Source organism: Pseudophryne corroboree, chromosome 7 (genome assembly GCF_028390025.1).
Source record: "Pseudophryne corroboree isolate aPseCor3 chromosome 7, aPseCor3.hap2, whole genome shotgun sequence".
Classification (NCBI taxonomy): Eukaryota; Metazoa; Chordata; class Amphibia; order Anura; family Myobatrachidae; genus Pseudophryne; species Pseudophryne corroboree.
Window position 1 is genome coordinate 43,990,234 of NC_086450.1, and position 21,463 is coordinate 44,011,696.

The window sequence follows — 21,463 nt, forward strand, 5'->3', positions numbered from 1 at the left end:
GCCTGGAGAAGTGATAAAGCAGTGATAAGTGGACGGTGATAACGCACCAGCCAATCAGCTCCTAATTGACAATTTACATGTTGGCGCTGATTGCCTGGTGCGTTATCACCTTGCACTTATCACTGCCTTATCACTTCTCCAGGCTTAATACATCTGCCCCCATGTCTGTTGTGATTCAGCGCTGGTGGCGCCTATAGGGTATAATCCACCACGTGTTCCAGTACATTAGGTTGTTTCATCCTGAATGCAAATAACACCATTAATTTGTTTTCACACAATCGGCAGCAAAGATGTGCGGGTATCTAACGTATTGGAAGATCCCTGGTTCCCGTAAGGATCTGTAACTTACATATTAATGTGGATGCAACATCTATTTTTATGCCAGGATAAGAGGATGTTTAAAAATGATTTTCCTTTTAATAATTACTGCTTGACAGGAGAAACGATTCTGTTACATGGATTTCTGTAATCGAAATTTGGAACAAGCAATTTATCAATGCATAGATCAGACACAAAGAGAACAGTCATCTAAGTTTAAGTATATGGAATAGTCATCCGAAATATATCATTTTTCTGAAAGTGCAGAACATATCTCTCAAGGCTGGGCAAATCTCTGAATCAAGGGCCTGATATAAGGTTGATCGCAAAAGCAAAATCTTTCTCTAATGGGCAAAGCCATGTGCAGTGCAGGTGGGGCACATGTAACATGTGCAGAGAGAGTTAGATTTGGGTGGGGTGTGTTCAAACTGAAATCTAAATTGCAGTGTAAAAATAAAGCGGCCAGTATTTACCCCGCACAGAAATACTATAGCTCACCCAAATCTAACTCTCTCTGCACGTTATATCGGGTGGTCTTCAGTATGCCGGCGGTCGGCCTCCCGGCGCTCAGTATACCGGCGCCGGGAGCCCGACCGCCGGCATACCGACACTTATTCTCCCTTGTGGGGGTCCACGACCCCCCTGGAGGGAGAACAAAATAGTGTGGCGCGCGTAGCGCGCCACCGTGCCCGTAGTGTTGCGAGCGCAGCGAGCCCGCAAGGGGCTCATTTGCGCTCGCCACACTGTCGGTAAGCCGGCGGTCGGGCTCCCGGCGCCGGTATGCTGGTCGCCGGGAGCCCGGCCGCCGGCATATCGTAGTGAACCCCGTTATATCTGCCCCACCTGCAGTTTTGCCTATTAGAGGAAAAATTTTCTTTTGCAGTCAACCTTGAATAAGGCCCCAAATGCAAAGTCTGCTTGTGCGTCTTATTTGCATAGAGATCTGAATAAGATGCATTTTTGGCAGAAAAAGACGCCTGGCGTTAGTAAACGTGCTCACAACTAGCCGCGGCTAGAAGAGCTGTTTAACGTGACTGCAGCAGCGATGAGAGAAGACACATTTGAATTAAAGCTGCTTGTGTCTCAAGTTCATCAGCTAAAAGGTTAATTTTGCCTGCTTGGCAGCCAGGTCGAATATTCCTTGTGCCTGGAATGAAAGTTTTGCAGCTGACAGCTTTGAGGCCGGTAGTCCATTTTTCGCCAAGGGCCCAGCTGCCTCTGACGCATCTGTTCTACTATATGTGCTGGTTGTTTCTGTGATTTTTTTTGAGAGTTGTCCAGCCATTGGTTACCTAGCTGGGCATTACGGGCTCCTTCACAATGGAAATCACCAATCCCTATTTATCCGGACTTGGGAGAGTCTATGGCATGGGTCTTCAACCTGTGGCCCTCCAGCTGCTGTGGAACTACACATCCCAGCATGCCCTGCCTCAGTTTTAGCATACCTTAATAGCAAAACTGTGTCAGGGCATGCTGGGATGTGTAGTTTCACAACAGCTGGAGGGACACAGGTTGAAGACCCATGGTCTATGGGGTATATGCAATTGGCGGCGAATCGCGGCAATTTTTCGCCCGTTTTTTAATTCGACACAATTCGACCGTCGAATTCCGGCAGGTGGGTGCCGGAATTCAACATATTCAATAAAAAACGGATTCGACAGTCCCGCTGTCGAAAAACGGACGATTTGACGGATTTTGATTAGACTTGTAAAAATGTAAAAAAAAACGGGAAAAACCCCGAAAAAAAATGGCGTGGGGTCCCCCCTCCAAAGCATAACCAGCCTCGGGCTCTTCGAGCCGGTCCTGGTTCTAAAAATCCGGGGGAAAAACTGACAGGGGATCCCCCGTATTTTTAAAACCAGCACCGGGCTCTGCGCCTGGTGCTGGTGCAAAAAATACGGGGGACAAAAAGCGTAGGGGTCCACCGTATCTTTTACACCAGCATCGGGCTCCACTAGCTGGACAGATAATGCCACAGCCGGGGGTCACTTTTATACAGCGCCCTGCGGCCGTGGCATTAAATATCCAACTAGTCACCCCTGGCCGGGGTACCCTGGGGGAGTGGGGACCCCTTCAATCAAGGGGTCCCCCCCAAGCCACCCAAGGGCCAGGGGTGGAGCCCGAGGCTGTCCCCCCCATCCAAGGGCTGCGGATGGGGGGCTGATAGCCTTGAGTAAAATGATAGAATATTGTTTTTTCCAGAAGAACTGGGAAAAAAATACCCAAATAAAAACAGGAGACACACACCGTGAAAGTAAAAGTTTATTTCATACATGCCGACACATACTTACCTATGTTGACCCGCCGACTGCCACGACCCCCCTCGTCACTGAAGAATCCTTGGTACCTGTAAATAAAATTATACTCACCTGATCCAGTGTCCGGGTCTTTTTAAATAATCCTCGTACTTGGCAAAACAACAAAACGGCAACCCGGACCAAACGGACTGAAAGGGGTCCCATGTTCACACATGGGACCCCTTTCCACGAATGCCGGGACCCCACGTGACTCCTGTCACAGAGGGTCCCTTCAGCCAATCAGCGAGCGCAACGTCGTGGCACTCTGCTGATTGGCTATGCGCGTCTGAGCTGTCAGACAGCGCATCGCAAAGCCTTACCATTATATTCAATGGTGGGAACTTTGCGGTCAGCGGTGAGGTCACCCGCGGTCAGCGGCTGACCGCGGGTAACCCCACCGCTGACCGCAAAGTTCACACCATTGAAACTAATGGAGGGAGCTGTGCGATGCGCTGTCTGCCAGCTCAGACGCGCATACAGCCAATCAGGAGACTGCCACAAAGTGGCGCTTCCTGATTGGCTGAAGGGACCTTTCTGTGACAGCAGTCACGGGGGGGGGTCTCTGCATTCGGGGAAAGGGGTCCCATGTGTAAACATGGGACCCCTTTCAGTTCGTGTGGTCCGGGTATTCGTTTTTTTGTTTTGCCAAGTACGTGGATTACAAATCACAGGACACTGGATCAGGTGAGTATAATTTTATTCACAGGTACCCCGGATCGTCGGATCAGGAGACGTGGCAGTCGGCGGGTCAACATAGGTAAGTATGTATGTGTCGGCATGTATGAAATAAACTTTTACTTTCACGGCGTGTCTCCTGTTTTTATTAGGGTTTTTCCCCCCAGTAGAACTACAGGTACCAGCGGGCCCGTTTTTCCACCCGCATGCTGGTACTTGTGGTTCTCCAAGTACCAGCTTGCGGGGGAGGCTTGCTGGGACTTGTAGTTCTTCTGGAAAAAACAATATTCTATCATTTTACTCTGGGCTATCAGCCCCCCATCCGCAGCCCTTGGATGGGGGAGACAGCCTCGGGCTTCACCCCTGGCCCTTGGGTGGCTGGGGGGGGGACCCCTTGATTGAAGGGGTCCCCACTCCTCCAGGGTACCCCGGCCAGGGGTGACTAGTTGGATATTTAATGCCACGGCCGCAGGGCGCTGTATAAAAGTGACCCCCGGCTGTGGCATTATCTGTCCAGCTAGTGGAGCCCGATGCTGGTGTAAAAAATACGGGGGACCCCTACGTATTTTTTGCACCAGGTGCAGAGCCCGGTGCTGGTTTTAAAAATACGGGGGATCCCCTGTCAGTTTTTCCCCCGGATTTTTAGAACCAGGACCGGCTCGAAGAGCCCGAGGCTGGTTATGCTTAGGAGGGGGGACCCCACGCATTTTTTTTTTCTGATTTTTTACCATTCCATTTAAAAATAAAAAATAATAATAATATTTTTAAAAATATATAAATAATACTTGTGCCTCCAAAATAGACAAACCAAGTACCTAATCCCTTCTAATATAAATAGATATGCTATTACCAATAAAAAAAACACAAAAAAAAACTTGTTTTTACATTTTTTTATTAGATTCCGCCAGCAAAGTGTGGCGGATTGAAAATGACGAATTTACTGTCTAAAAGCACTGTTGTCGAATTTACAATCTTCAATTGAATATACTTTTGTCGAATTGCCGCATTTGTACCATTGCAGAAATGTCGAATTTGACAAATGTCGAATTTCAAAAAGTCGAATTTTGAAAGTTCGTTTTTTTGACGAAAAGTACTGAATTGCATTGTCGAATTATTTTTTTGGGCGAAAATTTCCCGTTTTTCGACAATTTCGGGAATTCGACCGCAATTGCATATACCCCAATGAGATTCACAGAGGCTGAGTTAGTGACCTCCGGAGATGCGTTGGATGAAGCTCCTCCTGATAGTAGCTGTAATGTCCAATAAGGAATGAGGCACCCTCGTTCAGCTGTAACTTTGTATGCAGGAGCAGGTGACCCTGTGGAAAATGACCAGTACAAAGGTTACTGCCACTTGCCAGGATAGAACAGGTTGAGCTAAGTACTGGTGTTAGGACTGTATGCTGGGTAATAGTGAAATATGCTTGAGAAAGTGTTGAATACTGATGATGCCAGAACTGAAAATAGTGCACGCTCCTTCCCCATAGGCTGAACTGGTCAGATGTTCTGAGCTGGGGACTTTGGTGAGACTTTGACGCAGGAGATCATGCTGCAGGGTTGCCAACCACGTGCCTGGTTGGCGGAGATGGCACTGAGAGGAGTCTGCAGGAAGCCACTACAGTCTCTAAGGCTGAGAAGTGGCACTGCAGAGTCGGGTAATGGAGCCTAATAGCCTGATGTGTGACAACAGCGGCCTCTAGTTATATTTGGGCAGCAGCCTCTAGTTATATAATGGCACAAACCTGAAATTGTAATGGCAGCACCACATACAGCAGAGGAGCAAGATGAACATTGTCAGGCTGAGAAAAAACTTGCCCATATATTTCATGCTGGTGATAGCCTCTGGCTCAGTGAATGCATGGTTTAATTTGCCAGCTTGCACATCCAATGTGAATCCAGCCTTCACCTTCCCCTGGAGGGCAGCAGTAGGATATTCCTTCATCACTGAGCTCTAAAGAATGGTCTCCGTGGTCTATGTACACTCTCCTATGGTCATAAGGACCGACTATCTACTCTGCTTGTAATAGTCTTAAATCCTCGTTATCATCCCCTTTATCATTCTTCTCTTTATCCCAAGCCACAGCTTGTCCTGGTTTGGCTTCTGGTCAGACTGCTGCCTACTGGAAGAGTGTGTGTTACAGTTGGTACCTTGGGTAACTAGGGTAAGCCAAGTAGTACGTTTCCTGATCACTTTTATCACACCTCTTATAAAGTTGAAGAGCTTTTCTATGAGGCTCAGTGGTGTCTCCCTGCAGGGGAACGTACAGCGCCTGATCAGGATCTCTGGTCTGCGATCAGCAACATATCTCTAAATTCTGAGCCACAAGGAGCCTCTTTTTTTTCTTCATGAGCAGATACCTCTGGGACCTTCTATGCTCTCCTTTCACATCAAATAACACAAAAAATAACACGTCTCCGAAAGAGCGCAGTGTGCAACTTCTCCCTTTGTAGTCACAAGTGACAAATGAGCAAGCTAAGGAGTAACCACTTGTATGGTCTCTTCTGTTACTGTGATTCAACTGTGTTACTATTAGTAGTAGTAGTAGGAGTAGGAGTAGTAGTAGTAGTAGTATTCATACGTTTTCTAAACCTTATGCTTGAGATAAATGGGAGGGTTCACTACGATATGCCGGCGGTCGGGCTCCCGGCGACCAGCATACCGGCGCCGGGAGCCCGACTGACGGCTTACCGACAGTGTGGCGAGCGCAAATGAGCCCCTTGCGGGCTCGCTGCGCTCGCCACGCTACGGGCACGGTGGCGCGCTAAGCGCGCCACACTATTTTATTCTCCCTCCAGGTTGGGTCGAGGACCCCCATGAGGGAGAATAAGTGTCGGTATGCCGGCTGTCGGGATCCCGGCGCCGGTATACTGTGCGCCGGGATCCCGTCAGTCGGCATACAGAAGACCACCCAAATGGGATTATGTTGTACATGGAATACAGTAAATATACTTAGTGACACGACGGCCCTCATAGTATTTCTTATAATTATTCTTTTGGACCTTTTCTTAAAACAAGGTCAATAAGACAGACATCAGTATCCCTTGGATAACAGCAGCAGGAAAAAAAGATAATTGATTTTTAGATCAAGTCATTTGTCTTTTTCTATAGGATCCATTTTGCCTGAACAGGTATTACTGTGTGAATTTTTCTCCACGTTCATTTTTGCACCTCATGTGTTGCCACTTAGCGGTAATTTCAGGAACAGATACATATTTTGCCAGAACAGGCATCCCTAAATAGTCTCTAGGAGAAGAGTTGTCTACGGCAGTGGTTTGTACCTCAGACTCTGAGGTAGAATAAATGCATTCCACTTACTTAACAGATCATAATAAAAAGTGTAAATGATACAGAATCAGCAGGAAGAGACCACTTTATCCCTATCTTAGTCATACCTCCCGACTGTCCCGATTTTCGCAGGACAGTCTCATTTTTTTGGGGACTGGCCCGCTGTCCCTCCCGCAGGCTGCAGTGTCCCACGGTGGGGGGGGGGGGGGGGGGTAGTTGGGGGACTTCTCTGTCACTTGCTGCTCTGCTTAGTTCAGAGCAGAGCAGCAGGAGACAGAGGGACACAGAGTGCTGACCGTGCCCCCCCAGTAACTAAAACGGGAGGCGTGGCAAGCGGTCGCGGCATCCCACAGAGACACACACCTTTTACTGAGGCCACACCCCCATTTTCGGCCAGGCGCGGCTCCGCCACTCAGAGTAGTCCCGACTGGGCCATCAGAAAAGTTGGGAGGTACAAAAGTTGGGAGGTATGATCTTAGTACAAAGGAGAGAGGTGACTTTTGGCAGTGACTTTTACCTCAGACTTTGACGTAGAAAGATATAACATTTATTACACTCAGCTGAGTTGATAAATAACAGTGTAAATGATAAATAATCACTGCCAGCACTGCTTAGTGTCTCTCCTGTCACATTATTGCAGGACAATGGAGGACAGCTGTAAGGATCCTGTCAGAGAGACAGACCAGGCTTCCTTCCATGTTTGCACTGTAGAATCATCTAGCAGAGGGCGAGCTCAAGCGGTCACATGACCTTTAGCTCAGAGACCAGATGCTTGGCTCCATCCTCCTTAGTAGGATCAAGCTAAATTAAATTTTAATTTTCCCTTTCCCTTGTTCCAGTGATAATCAGGAGGCTTGCTCTGCCCCCCACCAGCTGTTGGCAAGCCTCCCAACGAACAAAATGTTACATCCACATTAATATGTGAGTTACAGTATGCTGGGTACACACTGCTCGATATATCTGCAGATTAATTGATCTGCAGGTATATCTAAAGCCGGATCGGGCAGTGTGTCACGCATACACACTGCCCGATTCATCATGACTGACCTCATGAACTGGGCGAGCATTTACATGCGCCAGCCCAGTTCAGCCGTCAATCACCACCGTCTAGTGCAGCATGTGTACGGGCGGTCGGCTGACAAACAACTATACACTAATATAACTGTAGATATATTGGTCATCGTGTGTGCTGCAGGGCCAACGCGATATGCCTGTGAACGGCGTTGTTCACAGATATATCGTTGGAACACACTGGCTGACGGGCCAGCGATATAATGGCCATTCAGTAGATTGGCTGATATATCAGCCAGTGTGTACCCAGCATTAGAGATCCTTGCGAACCAGGGATCCTCCAATACAGTTTGATACCCGCACATATTCGCTGCTGATTTTGTGGAAACAAATTTAGTGTTATTTGCATTCAGGATGAAACAACCTCTCATTTCTTGAAATGTGTGGTGAATTATAGCCTACTACTTACCAGCCCGTCAAAGTGACGGAACAACATAACAGTAATGTAAGCGACATGGAGCAACACTTGCTCCGTTGGGCGCCAATCTAGTGGCTGCCGGCGCGCAAAACACTTGAATTCTCCCTATAAAGGTGAGGAGCAGCGCCTCCTTCACTGCATGCATTATTATCTCTTGTCACAATCGATATTATCTCTTGTCACAAGCGAAATTACATGAGGTGTAATTTTTTATGTTTTTAACCCTGTGTTTCTTAGTGGTCACTCCCACTGAGGTCTTTTTAAGGTATACCATTCCATTGGAGCAATCCGAGGTGTTTCCCTATAAGTGTGCCCACTAAAAGAGTTATTTTTTGCCTTTTCTCCTAGGTATGTACTATTTGTCAATATAACTGTGGGGAGCAGCACTGATAGAACAAGCTGACCTATAACCAATAGGATTACAGGATATTGCTTGGTACATTACCAGATTCAGGAATATTTCACCTATCAGTTACAAGGGAAACACTACTTATTTATCCTTTTATTTCCACACACACCTTACACTTTTTCCTGTGCAGTCATTCTCACTTTGGGGGTAATTCAGATCTGATTGCCGCTGTGCGTTTTCGCAGTGGGTGATTAGATCCTAACTGCGCATGCGTATGCACCGCAATGCGAACACATGTCGGACAGCAACAAAGGGCATTGCTGGTCAGCGACGGGATGGTGCGAAAAATCAGATCGCACGGGCGTACGTAAGGTGATTGACAGGGAGAGGCCGTTTTTGGGTGGCAATTGAGCGTTTACTGGGAGTGTTTGAGAAAACGCAGGCGTGCCCAAGCGTTTTCAGGGAGGGTGTGTGACGTCAGCTCCGGCCCCGATCAGCCCATTCTCATCGCACTGGAGGAGTAAGTCCTGGGCTGCGCACAGACTGCACAAAGTGGATTTTTGCAGCTCAGCTACACATGCGATCGCACACTTGCACGGCGAATTTACACTCCCCCTGTAGGTGGCGACTATCTGATCGCAGGACAGCAAAATTAGCAGCCAGCGATAAGATCTGAATTAGGCCCGTAGGGGATATTTACTAAGCAGTGATAAGAGCGGAGAAGTGAGCCAGTGGAGAAGTTGCCCATGGCAACCAATCAGCACTGAAGTAACATCTATAATTTGCATACTATAAAATGATACAGAGCTGCTGATTGGTTGATGGGGCCACTTCTCAACTGGCTCACTTCTCCGCTCTTATCACTGCTTAGTAAATGTCCCCCTTAGTCTCTATGGGACATTACGACCATGTTAACATTCTGTTATTCGCATGTCAACAGTATGAATGTCAACAAAATACACGGAGTCCGGAACGGAATGTTTAACTTTGCCGTAGTCATTGTACAACATCCCTATTATATAAATGACAACTGGCTACTTGCATTTTATAAAGTGAAAGTGGGTGGCCTCTTTATAAACAGTGCTGGTAAATGTTTGTTAGATTTATTGACCAGCCAGGTTTTATTTCTGTATCCTAGGGAACGCTGGTGTTTGCAGAACCCTCAGATTGCATTGTCAGAGAAGAAACACATCTTCCAGATAAAGGCATCTTATTAAGTCCTGCAGGGAGGCTGGCGGCACCCCCAGAGGAATCAGATCTGCCTGCTGCAAAGGACTTAGACATGTCTCCTAGCAGCCCCACTCTGCTCCTGAGAAACATAGAGAAGCAGGTAATGCCACACACGCAGGCCGATAAACCCAGACTATGGCGTGTCGCTGAGCCACATAATTGTAATGCACAGAACCGTGAAGGTATTCCACCTTCTCATTGGCAAGTATGTACAGCAGTTTGAAGTTGATCTTGAATTTTTAATCGGGATTTAACATTAACTTTAAAGTTTCTGCAAAGAAAAACCTATTTCAGGTGTCTGCTCCTATTCTGGCGGTGTCGTTATTTGCTGGACATTAGTGTATATACGGAAAGATTGTATGTACAGCATTTTCCCTGCAATACTAGAAGAGCCCCTGATTAATGGCCTATACAGAATACTGTGCTTCCACTGAAACATGCGGTGGTGGAACTACATCTTTCTGCGGGAATAGGCTTTCCACACCTGAATGATCAGTAGGTATATAGTACATTCTTAGGGCCTCATTCAGTGTCGGACGCAGCTGCGCATTTTGTCGCAGTCGTGTCTGCGTCTTCACACTAATGCAGCCAGAGAGCCCTTCCGTATTGTATATCCCTGCATCCGAATGTCCAAGCACTGGGACACCCACTGTCAGCCTTCATAAGCGCTGATATGTCGCTCGGTGCATCGTTTGATGTACAGTGGAAACTTGGACCTCTCTATGGTTTTCAGTAACATTACTAGAGCTGGGGCGGCAACCGGGACTTTACTTGTACGGTATTGCACAGCTGCTTCCTTGTGGCTGTTAAATACCAACCACATTGGAATCAGGCTTAAAATCGGGATGCATGCGCGGTGCAACTCAGACGCGTGCGCAGATGAATAGACATCAGCTGTCTGTGAATATTGGAATTGCGCCCGACTCGGGGCCCAATTCAGATCTGATTGTGCTAAACTTAGCATATCTATGATCATTTGCTCTGAAATGCCGGGAGACGCCCAGCACAGGGCTAGTTGGCCCCGCATGTCAGGCCCGACCCCACGTCCCCCCCCCCCCCCCCCCCCCGCCCCCGCCCCTGGCACAGGTGCAAAAGCATCGCACAGCTCCTGCGCACTGGCAGGCCGCTACCCTTGCGTGGTGTGTCACAGCGGTCTGCACACGCCTCCGTTGTCCGGGCCGCGCCAACGGCGTTCTAACACTGTTGCCACGCCCCATCCTGTACGCGACCGCCTCTGCCTGTCAATCGGGCAGAGGCGATCGCAGCCCTGAGATTCTTTAAGCATCTCACTGGACTCCCGGGGTGCATGCGCGCAGTGCGCCCGCTGCACAAGCGCACTCCACAAAGGGTTTCAGACTGCGATCCAGTCTGATTTATCGTTTTGCTCAGTCATGCAGCAAAATGAACTGTGTTAGATGTGCACGGTCCATCAGCGACTAATGCTGGGAAATTCTGAGCAATAGCCTTGGAAAAAAGCAAATCTATGGTCCAGAACAAAAGGCTGTTATGTAAAGCTGTATCTCCTAATCTGCTGCCAGTTACACATTACCAGAGTCTGTCAGAAGGGTCACCCTGCGTGGTATAGGTCAGGCTGAGGGCTTGACTTATGGAGATTTCTATTAAAGGAAAAGCACCTAGTTTTTGTGAAGGGGACTTCCCAAGTTACTTGGCATGCAGTATCTCCATGGGTACTAGATGTAAGGATTGCATGTGTTCCCAGTTCTCTGTATTTGATCTCTGTCTGTTGCTCTGCCCCGCTTCACCCCAATCCCTCTCCCCCCAATAAACATAAACTCAGGGGTACCTTAAAGATCCATTGTGTTAGTCATTTAACACACCTGTGCTTCAGCTAGATTATCTGGAAAACATGCACTGCTAAACTGGCTCCAACCCAAAGATCTTTAACTAGTTGGCTGGTTGGAACGAAAATCTGGTAATGAATGGGATGGGGATGGGAAGTACAAAATGGTGCTGACAAGAACATAACGTTACATATACACATAATTGCAGTGCGCAGGATACATAATTCCATAGAGAATACAGAGGGGAAGGGGACTGGCTCGTGAGATCTTACAGTCTAGAGGGTTATACATCTGTTGTAGGTCCCCAAAAATAACCTTGCACCATCATTTTGTAGAAGTCTGTGCTCTTTTGAATGGCATTCACAGGCGGGCTACTGTCCCCTAAGCCGCACTTGTCTTCAAATGCATTCGCAGAAGCGATTTCATTCGCTGAGCAATTTTGAGACTATGCTAATGACTCAGACGCCATCTTGGGACATTGGTTGGTTGACCTTCAAGCTTCTGAGTAAGTCTATGCTGTCTCCGGCAGAGCGGCTCTCCTAAGGCACCATGGGCTTTCCAGCTGTGAGCACATTCACAGTGGCTGGCTTTGGCCCAGAAAACCATCCCGACACCTGCGTTTTCCTGTCCACCCCCCCGTTACCCACCCATAACGCTGACTGCCTGTCACTCACTGCCCTGCAATCTGTAGAGCTGCCCGGAGCCTCCTTAGGACTTCCCAGAGAAGGAATTCCCTTGGTGTAACGGGACGTCACAGGGTTAAGGGGCTGGACCAACACATTGCGCACTGGTTCCCTGTGATGACGCTGGCTGCAATTACTGTACAAGTCACAATATATGGTATGGTTGCGTGGCTGTATACTCTGCCGGGCCAGGCCTTTATTAACCGTTATAAACCTGATTATATCGCAGGAAAATATGGGTGATGGCTTGTCATTGGTTGTTATGGCTTGAATCCATTTCCAATAGACTGTAAGCGTACAAGGTTACATTTCTTCACAATGGGAAATACAATGCAATGTTAATTCTAGTATTGTGGGCACTGAGGTTGTGGGTTTGAGTCCCACCACGGATGTAATTGTGCCGAGTTTGTGTATTCTCCCCCGTGCCTGCGTGGGTTTCCTCCCACACTCCAAAAATATGCAGTTATGTTAATTTGCCCCCAAGAAAAAAAATAAACCTAGTATGTATGCATGTATGTATGTGGGTGTGGGTGTGGTTGTGTGTGTGTGTGTGTATGTACATGTGGTAGGAAATAGTGTTCACTCTAGAATCCGGGCAGGGCGCCGAGAGTGGCACTAGCGTGCCCACGCGGCGAAAAGGGGGCGCGGCCACTCAAAATAGGGGGCGGGGGCATTGCAGGTACTAAAAGGGGGCGTGGGCGGCATCTTTACACAGCTGTGAGGGCAGAAAGCGGGCGGCAGTTTTAGCAGGGCGCCGCAGAAAGGGCAGAGCGGGTTTTGCCCTTAAAAATCGGGCAGGGCTAAAACTGCCTAGCATGAACACTAGGAAATATAGATTGCAAGCTCCACTGAGACAGGGACTGATGGGAGTGGCCAAATTTTCTCTGTATATAGCTACAGAATCTGCGTGCGCGATATAAATAACTGATAGTACTGTGCACTCTATCTTCCATCCTTTGTCTTGTTTTGCAGAGTGCTCAGCTGACTGAAATGGTTAGTAGCCTGATCACAGCAGACCCCAACCGCCTGTCTCCTACACTGCCAGTCAAACCCTTCACACGTGACAAGCCGGCTACCGGAGTCCCTTATGGGTAAGGCCAAGCGACTACATGGCTGAGTGAGATTGCATTCTACTTGGTGAACAGGAAAATAATACAACGATTGCGTCTCCAGGACTAACGTGGCACATGTAAACTTTGTAAACACTCTTCCTTTCAGTCATGGCTCAAGGGTTTGCTTCCTTTTAGAACGTCAGGAGCCCCAAACCGTAATGGATTTTGCAAGCAGCAACCAGTAAAAAACAGGAAGCGGATCCGTGCCAAAGCCTCCACCGTTCTCGGGAGAAGCTCAGCCCGCACCAGACCTCTGCGGCTGTGTTACAAACGGAACCTATATAGGCTGGGCCCGGGCTACACGCCTATACATTTGGTGAGGCTTGTAGATATAAATTATAGAGCCATATTATATATTTTACAGTTTGGAAATCATTCTCTGACATTATATATAAAGCTACAGCAGAGCAACATGTACCATATACAAATTAATGGGTGTTGAATGGGTGGTGTTACTGGTGAATGCCACGTCAGTCCCTTTTCCAACGATGGGTCTCGAGAAGATAGAGAGGATGTTCTGCTCATGCTAGTGGCGTCAGCCAGCCAGCTCCAGAAGCTTGTGGTATACAGACACCCCAAAGATGGCTGTAGGTCTATTCTGGTGGTTTTCTCTAAGTCAGATGGGGAGATTTATCAAACCTTCTAAACAGGACAAGTAGAGGTGTTGTCCAATACCAACCAATTAGATTCTAGCTATCATTTATCTAGTACAGCCTGTATATGATAACTAGAATCTGATTGGTTGCTATAGGCAATGCATCCTTTTTCTTTGTTAGGATATAGCTGAGTTGTGTTGACTATTGAAGCCACAATTCTTAAAGCTGAAGGTCTCTTGGACAACATGATTGAAGCCATGTTTAAGGCTAGGGGGTTTATTCATGAAGCAGTGAAAAGTGTGGAGAAGTGAGCCAGTGGAGAAGTTGCCCATGGCAACCAATCAGCATTATAGTAACATTTATAATTTGCATACTATACAATTGTACGAAGGCTCACTTCTCCACACTATTCACTGCTTCATGAATTGACCCCTTGGAATCCTATCACTGGCAGAAACTACAATATAGTAGAGAATTTCTATATTTCTTGGTTCTAGAAGAAGAGGTTTCCTACCTCATCCTTTAGATTGGCCTGCCTTATATCTCTTTTGCAGGATGGTCTAAACCAGTGCTTCTCAAATCCAGTCCTCGGAACACACCAACAGTGTATATTTTCCAGGTCTCCTCAAAGAACCACAAGTGAAATCATTTGAACCACCTGTTTTTTTTTGTTTTTTCTTGTTTTTTTTTTAAATGTGTCAGTCCGAAATTAGTACACCTGTGATCAAGCAAGAATTTAACAACAACATGCACTGCTAGGGCTCAATGCAAAAGCAAACTCACATCATTAAACTCACAATGTGTGCACCCAGGTAATGCCAGATCCACTTAAAAATGGCAGTTTGCGGTAGTTGCGGAGAGGATGTGCGAAATTTCTGCAAAGTGCGACCTGGGAGAAGTGCATGAAAAAGTGAGGAAACCTTCCTGGGCCCCAAAAAAGAGACACCTTCATTAGCAAAGGCTTTTTTGTGGGCATAGGGAAGGTGCAAGAGGTTCATAATCACAGGCCTGGAGTTGTCGCATCGTTTGCTCAAGTGTAGATATCCTTAAAACTTGGACTCTGCTTGAAGACCAAGTTTGGGAATCTCTGCCTTAATGGTACACAGTCCTGTCAATTTATTTTCAAAGAAAGCCAGCGTCTCTGTCGGAGTTTTAGACCTTTTTATAGGTATTGCATGTGCAGCCTGATCTTTGTTCCCTCGATAGCTCAGTAGGACCTTAATTTGGTCCTGGCTGTCTTTCAGCTTTCTGTTCTTCACCTGAAAGGCTATGTTTTGGCAATATCTTCTAGAAGAGTTTCAGAACGTGGGTTGCTGTAGAGCAGAGGTCCTCAAGGCCAGGTTTTAGGTATATCCGTGGTTCAGCACAGATGGTTCAAATCACATTGACTGAGGTGCTAATTAAGTCACCTGTGGCCAAGCATGCATAAACTTAAAACCTGGACTGTTGGGGTGCCTTGAGGACCTCATTTGAGAACCTCTGCTGGAGTACAGATGGTCCTCATACACCTAGTGACTTTACACCTTACAGTGTGACTGAGGTGCTCCGACTCTTGTTAGTATAGCGTACTTTTTCACAAAATATTGCTTCTTAGTCACGCTATAGCCATGCACAAAGCTACTCACAGTGAGGCCAATGTATTAAATCTGGAGAAGTGATAAAGAAGTGATAAGTGGAAGGTGATAACGCACCAGCCAATCATTATGGGTTTTAAAAATTACAGTGGTGCATTATCACCTTCCACTTATCACTTCTTTATCACTTCTCCATTCTTAATACATCTTCCCCAGTGTACCAGAGACGCTCGGTCGCAAAGCAATTGGTACATCCTATGTACAAGTCACAGATTCGGCATAGCGGCCTGTGGGGGAGAAATAACTGTGGCCACTTGTATCGGGACCCTTTTTACATAGATTTGTTACCTAATCGTACACTGGGGGTCATTCAGAACAACGCATACGCAGGCACATCACTGTCTGGCGACGGTCTCTACAACGAAAGCGATCGCAGGGCCAGTCACAAGAAGATTGACAGGCAGAAGGCATTCCTGGGCGGCAAAACACCGTATCCTGGGAGTGTTGGAAAAAACGCAGGCGTGTCCACCCGTTCCGGAGGAGGGTTCCTGACGTCACCAGCGGCCCAGATCGTCGCAGCAGCTGAGTAAGTCCTGGTCTGAGCAGTTTGTGCAGCTCTCTGCACAGCCGTTCGCACCCCTGCGATGCGCTTACCCCCTCCCCTGTAGGCGGCGATTACCAGGTCGCAGCAGTGCAAAAAAATGCCTGCATGTGACCAGGTCTGAATTAGGCCCACAGACATGCAAGTACCGCACGCCCCAGTGGTTTGTGTATGCTAGAAGTGTAGTTTTGATGCTTCCTTTCTTGCAGTGCAAATAAGACACAAGTGTAAAAAAAAAGGGACTCTTTCCGCGGCTAATGACCCTGTCTCAGGAAGAGAGGCTGTTTGAAGCGCCTAGAGCTCAGGGGAATGAGGATACATCTGTAGGTCTTCCTATCCAATTGTTTATGAAGACTGTTCTGTCCCGTGCACAAAGCCCTCTTTTCAACTAAGGTTTTATCTGAATGTCACCTGTACCAGGACATTCTCATTCCATCTTTATGGAAGAGTATACAAGAAGATGGGTCTTTCTCTTGGTTGGATATGGTCTGAGCCCACAGGCTCTACCTAGATAGGACTTCAGGGAAGCGAATGCTCTGTGTATCATATATAATGCAGAAAAGAGGCGCTGGCCAGTGACTAAACAGGCTATTGGCAGAAGGATTAGTACTGTTCTACATATTAATATAATATATAGATATTCATCATACATTTGTACAGGAATAGCGTCTCCTAGGGTTCATTCTGCCAGATCTCTTGGGCGGTGCGGTGCCATGCCTCTTTATAACAGCTGTGTATGTCAGATACCTGCTTGTTATTCCGTTTGGTTGCAATAGTTTAATGTGTTTGCACCAAAAGAGGTTAGTGTTGGATGGGAAGGTTTGTAGTCTGTAATTTAGACAGCCGCTCTGGTTCCCGGTGTCCCACATTTTGATGAAAGAGAATACAGAGTATTTGTACTTACATAAAATCTCTTTCTCTGCTTCCATTGGGGAGGATTCCCGCTTTAACGCTCTTATTATATGTTTATTATTACAGATTATGTAGTTTCCAAATTGTACAAGTTTTTTTGTTTGTTTGTTTTTGTTCTTTTGTGTGTATTGTTCCCTTCTCTGGGGCTTGTGCCAGGGGATGATGAAATTGTGCATGTTTCAGATTCATTGCCTAACTCCTGGACCAGTCTCTATACCCCGTGGTCCGTGTACCCAAAAAGAATCCCAGAAATGAATTAAACGTAATACTGAACTCCTGTCTGCAGCCATTAACTCTGTTTTTATATGGTATGTGTCGGTGAAAATCAACGGAGACATCAGTAAAATAAAAGGTGAAGGGATGCAATGTGATTCTACTTGGGAAACGTGGGACGGCGGATCTCTTCATCTGTTATTTCCCTATCCATGCTGTTAGTGTGTGTTCTCCGGCAGTCTCCTGATTTTATCCTGTGTATAGGCAGGTGGCCCTGTCGTCTGTAAGCTGCTGCCTGCTTGGACCAGACTGTGAATGTGAGGAATGTAGCGTCACTGCCAGCTATCCCGCATTCACCCTACAAAGTTATACTGTACTTGGCCTGTTTTATTAATTCTTTGCCATTCAGAGCAAATTCCTGCACAGCATTGTCTTCAGTAATGAATGCCGATTTGCCACCTTGAGCCTAATTTCTTACACTCTGCCTGTACAATGACTCTCTGTTTTTCTCCTTCATCCACTAGGGGCCACTGGAGTGTAGTTACAATGGGGAGATAGTAGGTGGTATTGGTAGCTGGCACTTTAAAAATTCTCACACTGTGGCTAGCTCCTCCCCTACTATCTCCCCTCCAAGCCAGTCTTAGTTAAGTGCCCGAGGTAGCTGGTTCACTTGGGTTTAGCTGAAGAATTTTCTTCTTTTTTCTTTATTATTTTATTTTTCTTACACACACTCACAGACTGGCAGCTCTGCCACTGCCAGTCTGCACCGTGGGAGCTGCCGGCGGGGTCCCATCGCAGCTGCGTGCGGCTAGGGATGGGCCCCGGCTGAGGGAGACACTGAGCTCTCCTGAGTTGGCGGACACCGCTGCGTGCGGCGCGTGTCGCGGCCACTCCATCCAGCAGAAGATTCCGGCAGCATGGCAGCGGTGAGTATCAAAAATGGTCGGACACCGCTGCGTGCGGCTTGTGTCGGGACCACCCCACCACAGAAGATTCCGGCTGGACGCCGCTGCGTGCAGCGTGTGTCGGGGCCGATCCACCAAGAACACAGTGGTGAGTGAAGTATACTTTATTTGTGGTGGCTATGTATGTTTTTAGAGCAATCTGTTTATTGTTGTACAACCCACTCCAGAAGGGCTCTCTGGGGCTGTAATGTACTTTATTGTATCCTTACCTGTCCTCCTCATGGAGAAACAGACAGGATGATTGGGGGAGGCTGAGTATGTGTTTATACAACCCTGACTGAAAAACGGGTGTGTGTCATTCTGATAACCCTCTGCTCCCCCAGCTCCCCGCACCCCCCGCACAGATCCCCACTCAGCGCGACTCACAGCCGGCACAGGGATCCCGCTCGAGCGCAAAGCAATGTTTAAATTTGGCGCCTTGTACGGAGGGGGCGGAGCTAAGTCCCGCTCTGTAGAGCGAGCTCAGCGCTCCCTGCTCCCAGGCGGCGACTCGCGCTCTGTTCAGCGCAACACTCCCCGGCGGCGGCTAGCAGATGCAGGGCTCTACTAGCGCTGTATAGCGGGCTCAGCGCTCAGCGCTCCCCGGCGGTGACTCGCAGGCCCAGCGGAGGGTACAGCTCGCTTCCCGCTTAGTTTTGCAATAAGGCGCCATAGCCGGGGGGCGGAGCTAACTCCTGCTCTGTACAGCGGGCTCAGCATTCTCCGCTCCCCGGCCACTGTTATAGTGTAATAGGCATTTATGTGAGTTTAATGCACATGGTGCTGAGGAGAATGTGATATAGTCAGAGTGGCTCAGCACTAATCCAGTTATCCACTATATAGATTTTATCGCATAGCCCAGAGGAGTTTCACTCTGGCGGCCATTTCCTCCCTGCACAGACCTGGCTTCATATTTGCAGTGTCTCCTATAGCCCAGTGGGCTAATCTTGCATACTCAGAGACAAATACAAATAAAGTCCCAGGTATATTAACAGTTAACCCGCTTTACTCAGCGGGCTCCCAGGTCTCCCCGTCGCTAGGCAACAGCTCTGGGATTTGTAACTTTTCGATACTTCAGGCTGCTGAAATATAGATACATTCCTCCTGCAGTAGAGTCCTCTACCCAGCATTTTCCTACTTGCAAATCAGGGAACCTGTTCTATTACAGTAGCTGGGACTCAGCTCAATAATAATTAAAAGGATCTACTGTGCAGTATTTATTTACCTACGGTGTGTGTGTATATATACATATATAGTTATGTTTGTGCATGTATATATATAGATATATATATTTAAGTGCGTGTAGGTATGTATATAGATAAATCCATAAAATACCAGATATAGGGGATAAAAGCCTACGGCCACACCACCCTGAACACGCCCGATCTCGTCTGATCTCGGAAACTAAGCAGGGTCAGGCCCGGTTAGTACTTGGATGGGAGACCGCCTGGGAATACCAGGTGCTGTAGGCTACTTCCGCAATGTTTTCTAATAACAACATCTTGCACATAACATTTTCCCCCATCTTTCTCACAGGCTGGTCACCATTTTGAAAAGCCAGCGGAACCTCAGAGAAACATCTGGTGCACCTTAATTAGCGGTACACTAAATACAGGGCGGGGTGTTGCCTTCCCTTTATTATTCCTTGTTGTCACTAGTTACTAATGCTATTTGTAATTGTGGAATGCGTGTAAGGCATCAGACAAATAGCGCTGCGGCTCAGTACGCTAGTAGCGGGTATCTGAACAGGGGTTTGAATCCAAACAAAACTTTAAGGAGAACTTCTATAGCCTAGGGCTAAGACTCCTGTCCCACAGCGCAGCGTTGCTGGTTCAGGTCTCCGCTGCTCCAGAAAGTTTATTTTAATCGTATCGGTCACTACACATTATAGTGCAGACCTTACGTAGGGCTCTGTTTATTTAACCCACCTTTTCTCCTTTCGTTTGTCTCTCCTGGGATAGTCGAAGAATTCCCTCTTAGGTGTGAAGTATGCGGCGGAGCCATCTGCTTCGCCCTCCACGCACCTGCACACCCCTGTTTGATCAATGATGCAGGTAATGTCACTATTAACCAGACAATAGCTCATCAGGTAAGTCCTTGGACTTTGGTTTCCAAGGTCACAGGATCAAATCACAGCGGGACCAAACACACCTTTCCAAAAAGAAACTTTGCTAACATTCCATGCATTACTGATGTCTGTTTTCTGTGGATCTGAACCAGTGTCTCAGAATATACAGGTACATAATACAGCAGTTCATCTGATACTGCAGGTAAAGGAGGAGGACACGTCAAGTCCATCAGGGTTCCACGCCATTGACGAAAATGACAGCGACTGGTTCAGTTTCGGATGAGCTGGGCAGGCTCCGGTAGGCGGCCGACAGACACCCGAATACACAATATCAGGTATCAAACAAGGTTTGTTTTCCTATCTTTTCCCCGCAGATGGCAGGAGATGGTATCAGAACCTCTCTAGGGTATACACCTCGGTGTATCGCCGGTCCATCAAGCCGCCGTTTTCCTGAGGCAACCTTGCTCAGGGATCCATCGACATATGCGGCAGCATGGTTCTACCGTATCCGGAGCAGGTAGGTTGGGGAACAATTGTCCTCTAGGTTACAGGATGCTTCGCATCAGGATCAATTGATACTTTGATACAGGTCAGAATCACGATTCTGCTTTATGTTCCTTGGAGGTCTCCATGTCTACAGACTCGGACCCTGCATCTTCGCTTGGGCTGTCTTAACCCGACGACCTCTGGGGCTGCGACAGTGACAAGTAAACATGAAATCCTACGGGGCAGATGGTTCTGGGGAAGGAACTTTCTGCAGGATTTCTTGAACCAATGGAGGTAGGTCCACTTTGATTTCTCCTACTACTGCCCCAGCTCCAAGACAGACCTTTACTGGTCTTCCCTTTAGATTTTTTCGTGCCCTTTCAGGTTTTTGACTCCACACGGGTGATATCTTCGTCGCCAGGGGTTCTCAGGGTAAAAAGGCTGAAGCAGAGGTTCAACATCCTCAGTCCAGTCTGATTTTATGTCATCCTATACACCCATTACACCTGCAGGGTCCCAGGGTAGGCGCAGGTCGATGGGAGAAGGCTTGGGCGGTTACAACCGTCTCAGGAGTCCCTCGGCATAGGTCGGCTGATTTACGATGACAAGAGAGTCATACTGCAGGCTGCGCTCCATAGGTTTCTAACCGCAAAGGGTGTTGATCCCTGTTTTTCACATATCATTTGAATTAGGACAGTTCTCAGGCCTTTGTTTTCTTTTCACGTTCCGAAGCCAAGTGGCTCGGACAGGCATATTCTGGCCTTACAATCCTTTTAGTCTGTGATTGCTAGTTTAAACAAGAAAGGGAGTTTTACGTGTCCCTTGTCTT

At 47.5% G+C, this 21,463-nt stretch overlaps 1 protein-coding gene and 1 non-coding gene across 6 annotated transcripts in view; both read left to right on the plus strand.

Annotated features, from left to right (window-relative positions):
- KANSL1L (KAT8 regulatory NSL complex subunit 1 like) overlaps window positions 1-21,463 on the plus strand; it is a 177,012-nt gene that overhangs the window by 94,770 nt on the left and 60,779 nt on the right. For all 5 annotated transcript variants that reach the window (XM_063933096.1, XM_063933095.1, XM_063933094.1 and 2 more), the window contains exons 4-6: window positions 9,552-9,743; window positions 13,101-13,219; window positions 13,376-13,556. In XM_063933096.1, coding sequence (XP_063789166.1) covers window positions 9,552-9,743; window positions 13,101-13,219; window positions 13,376-13,556 — 492 coding nt within the window. The remainder of the gene's footprint in view (window positions 1-9,551; window positions 9,744-13,100; window positions 13,220-13,375; window positions 13,557-21,463) is intronic.
- LOC134947324 (5S ribosomal RNA) lies at window positions 19,434-19,552 on the plus strand. Its single transcript, XR_010182541.1, has one exon. It is a non-coding gene; the product is annotated as a 5S ribosomal RNA (ribosomal RNA).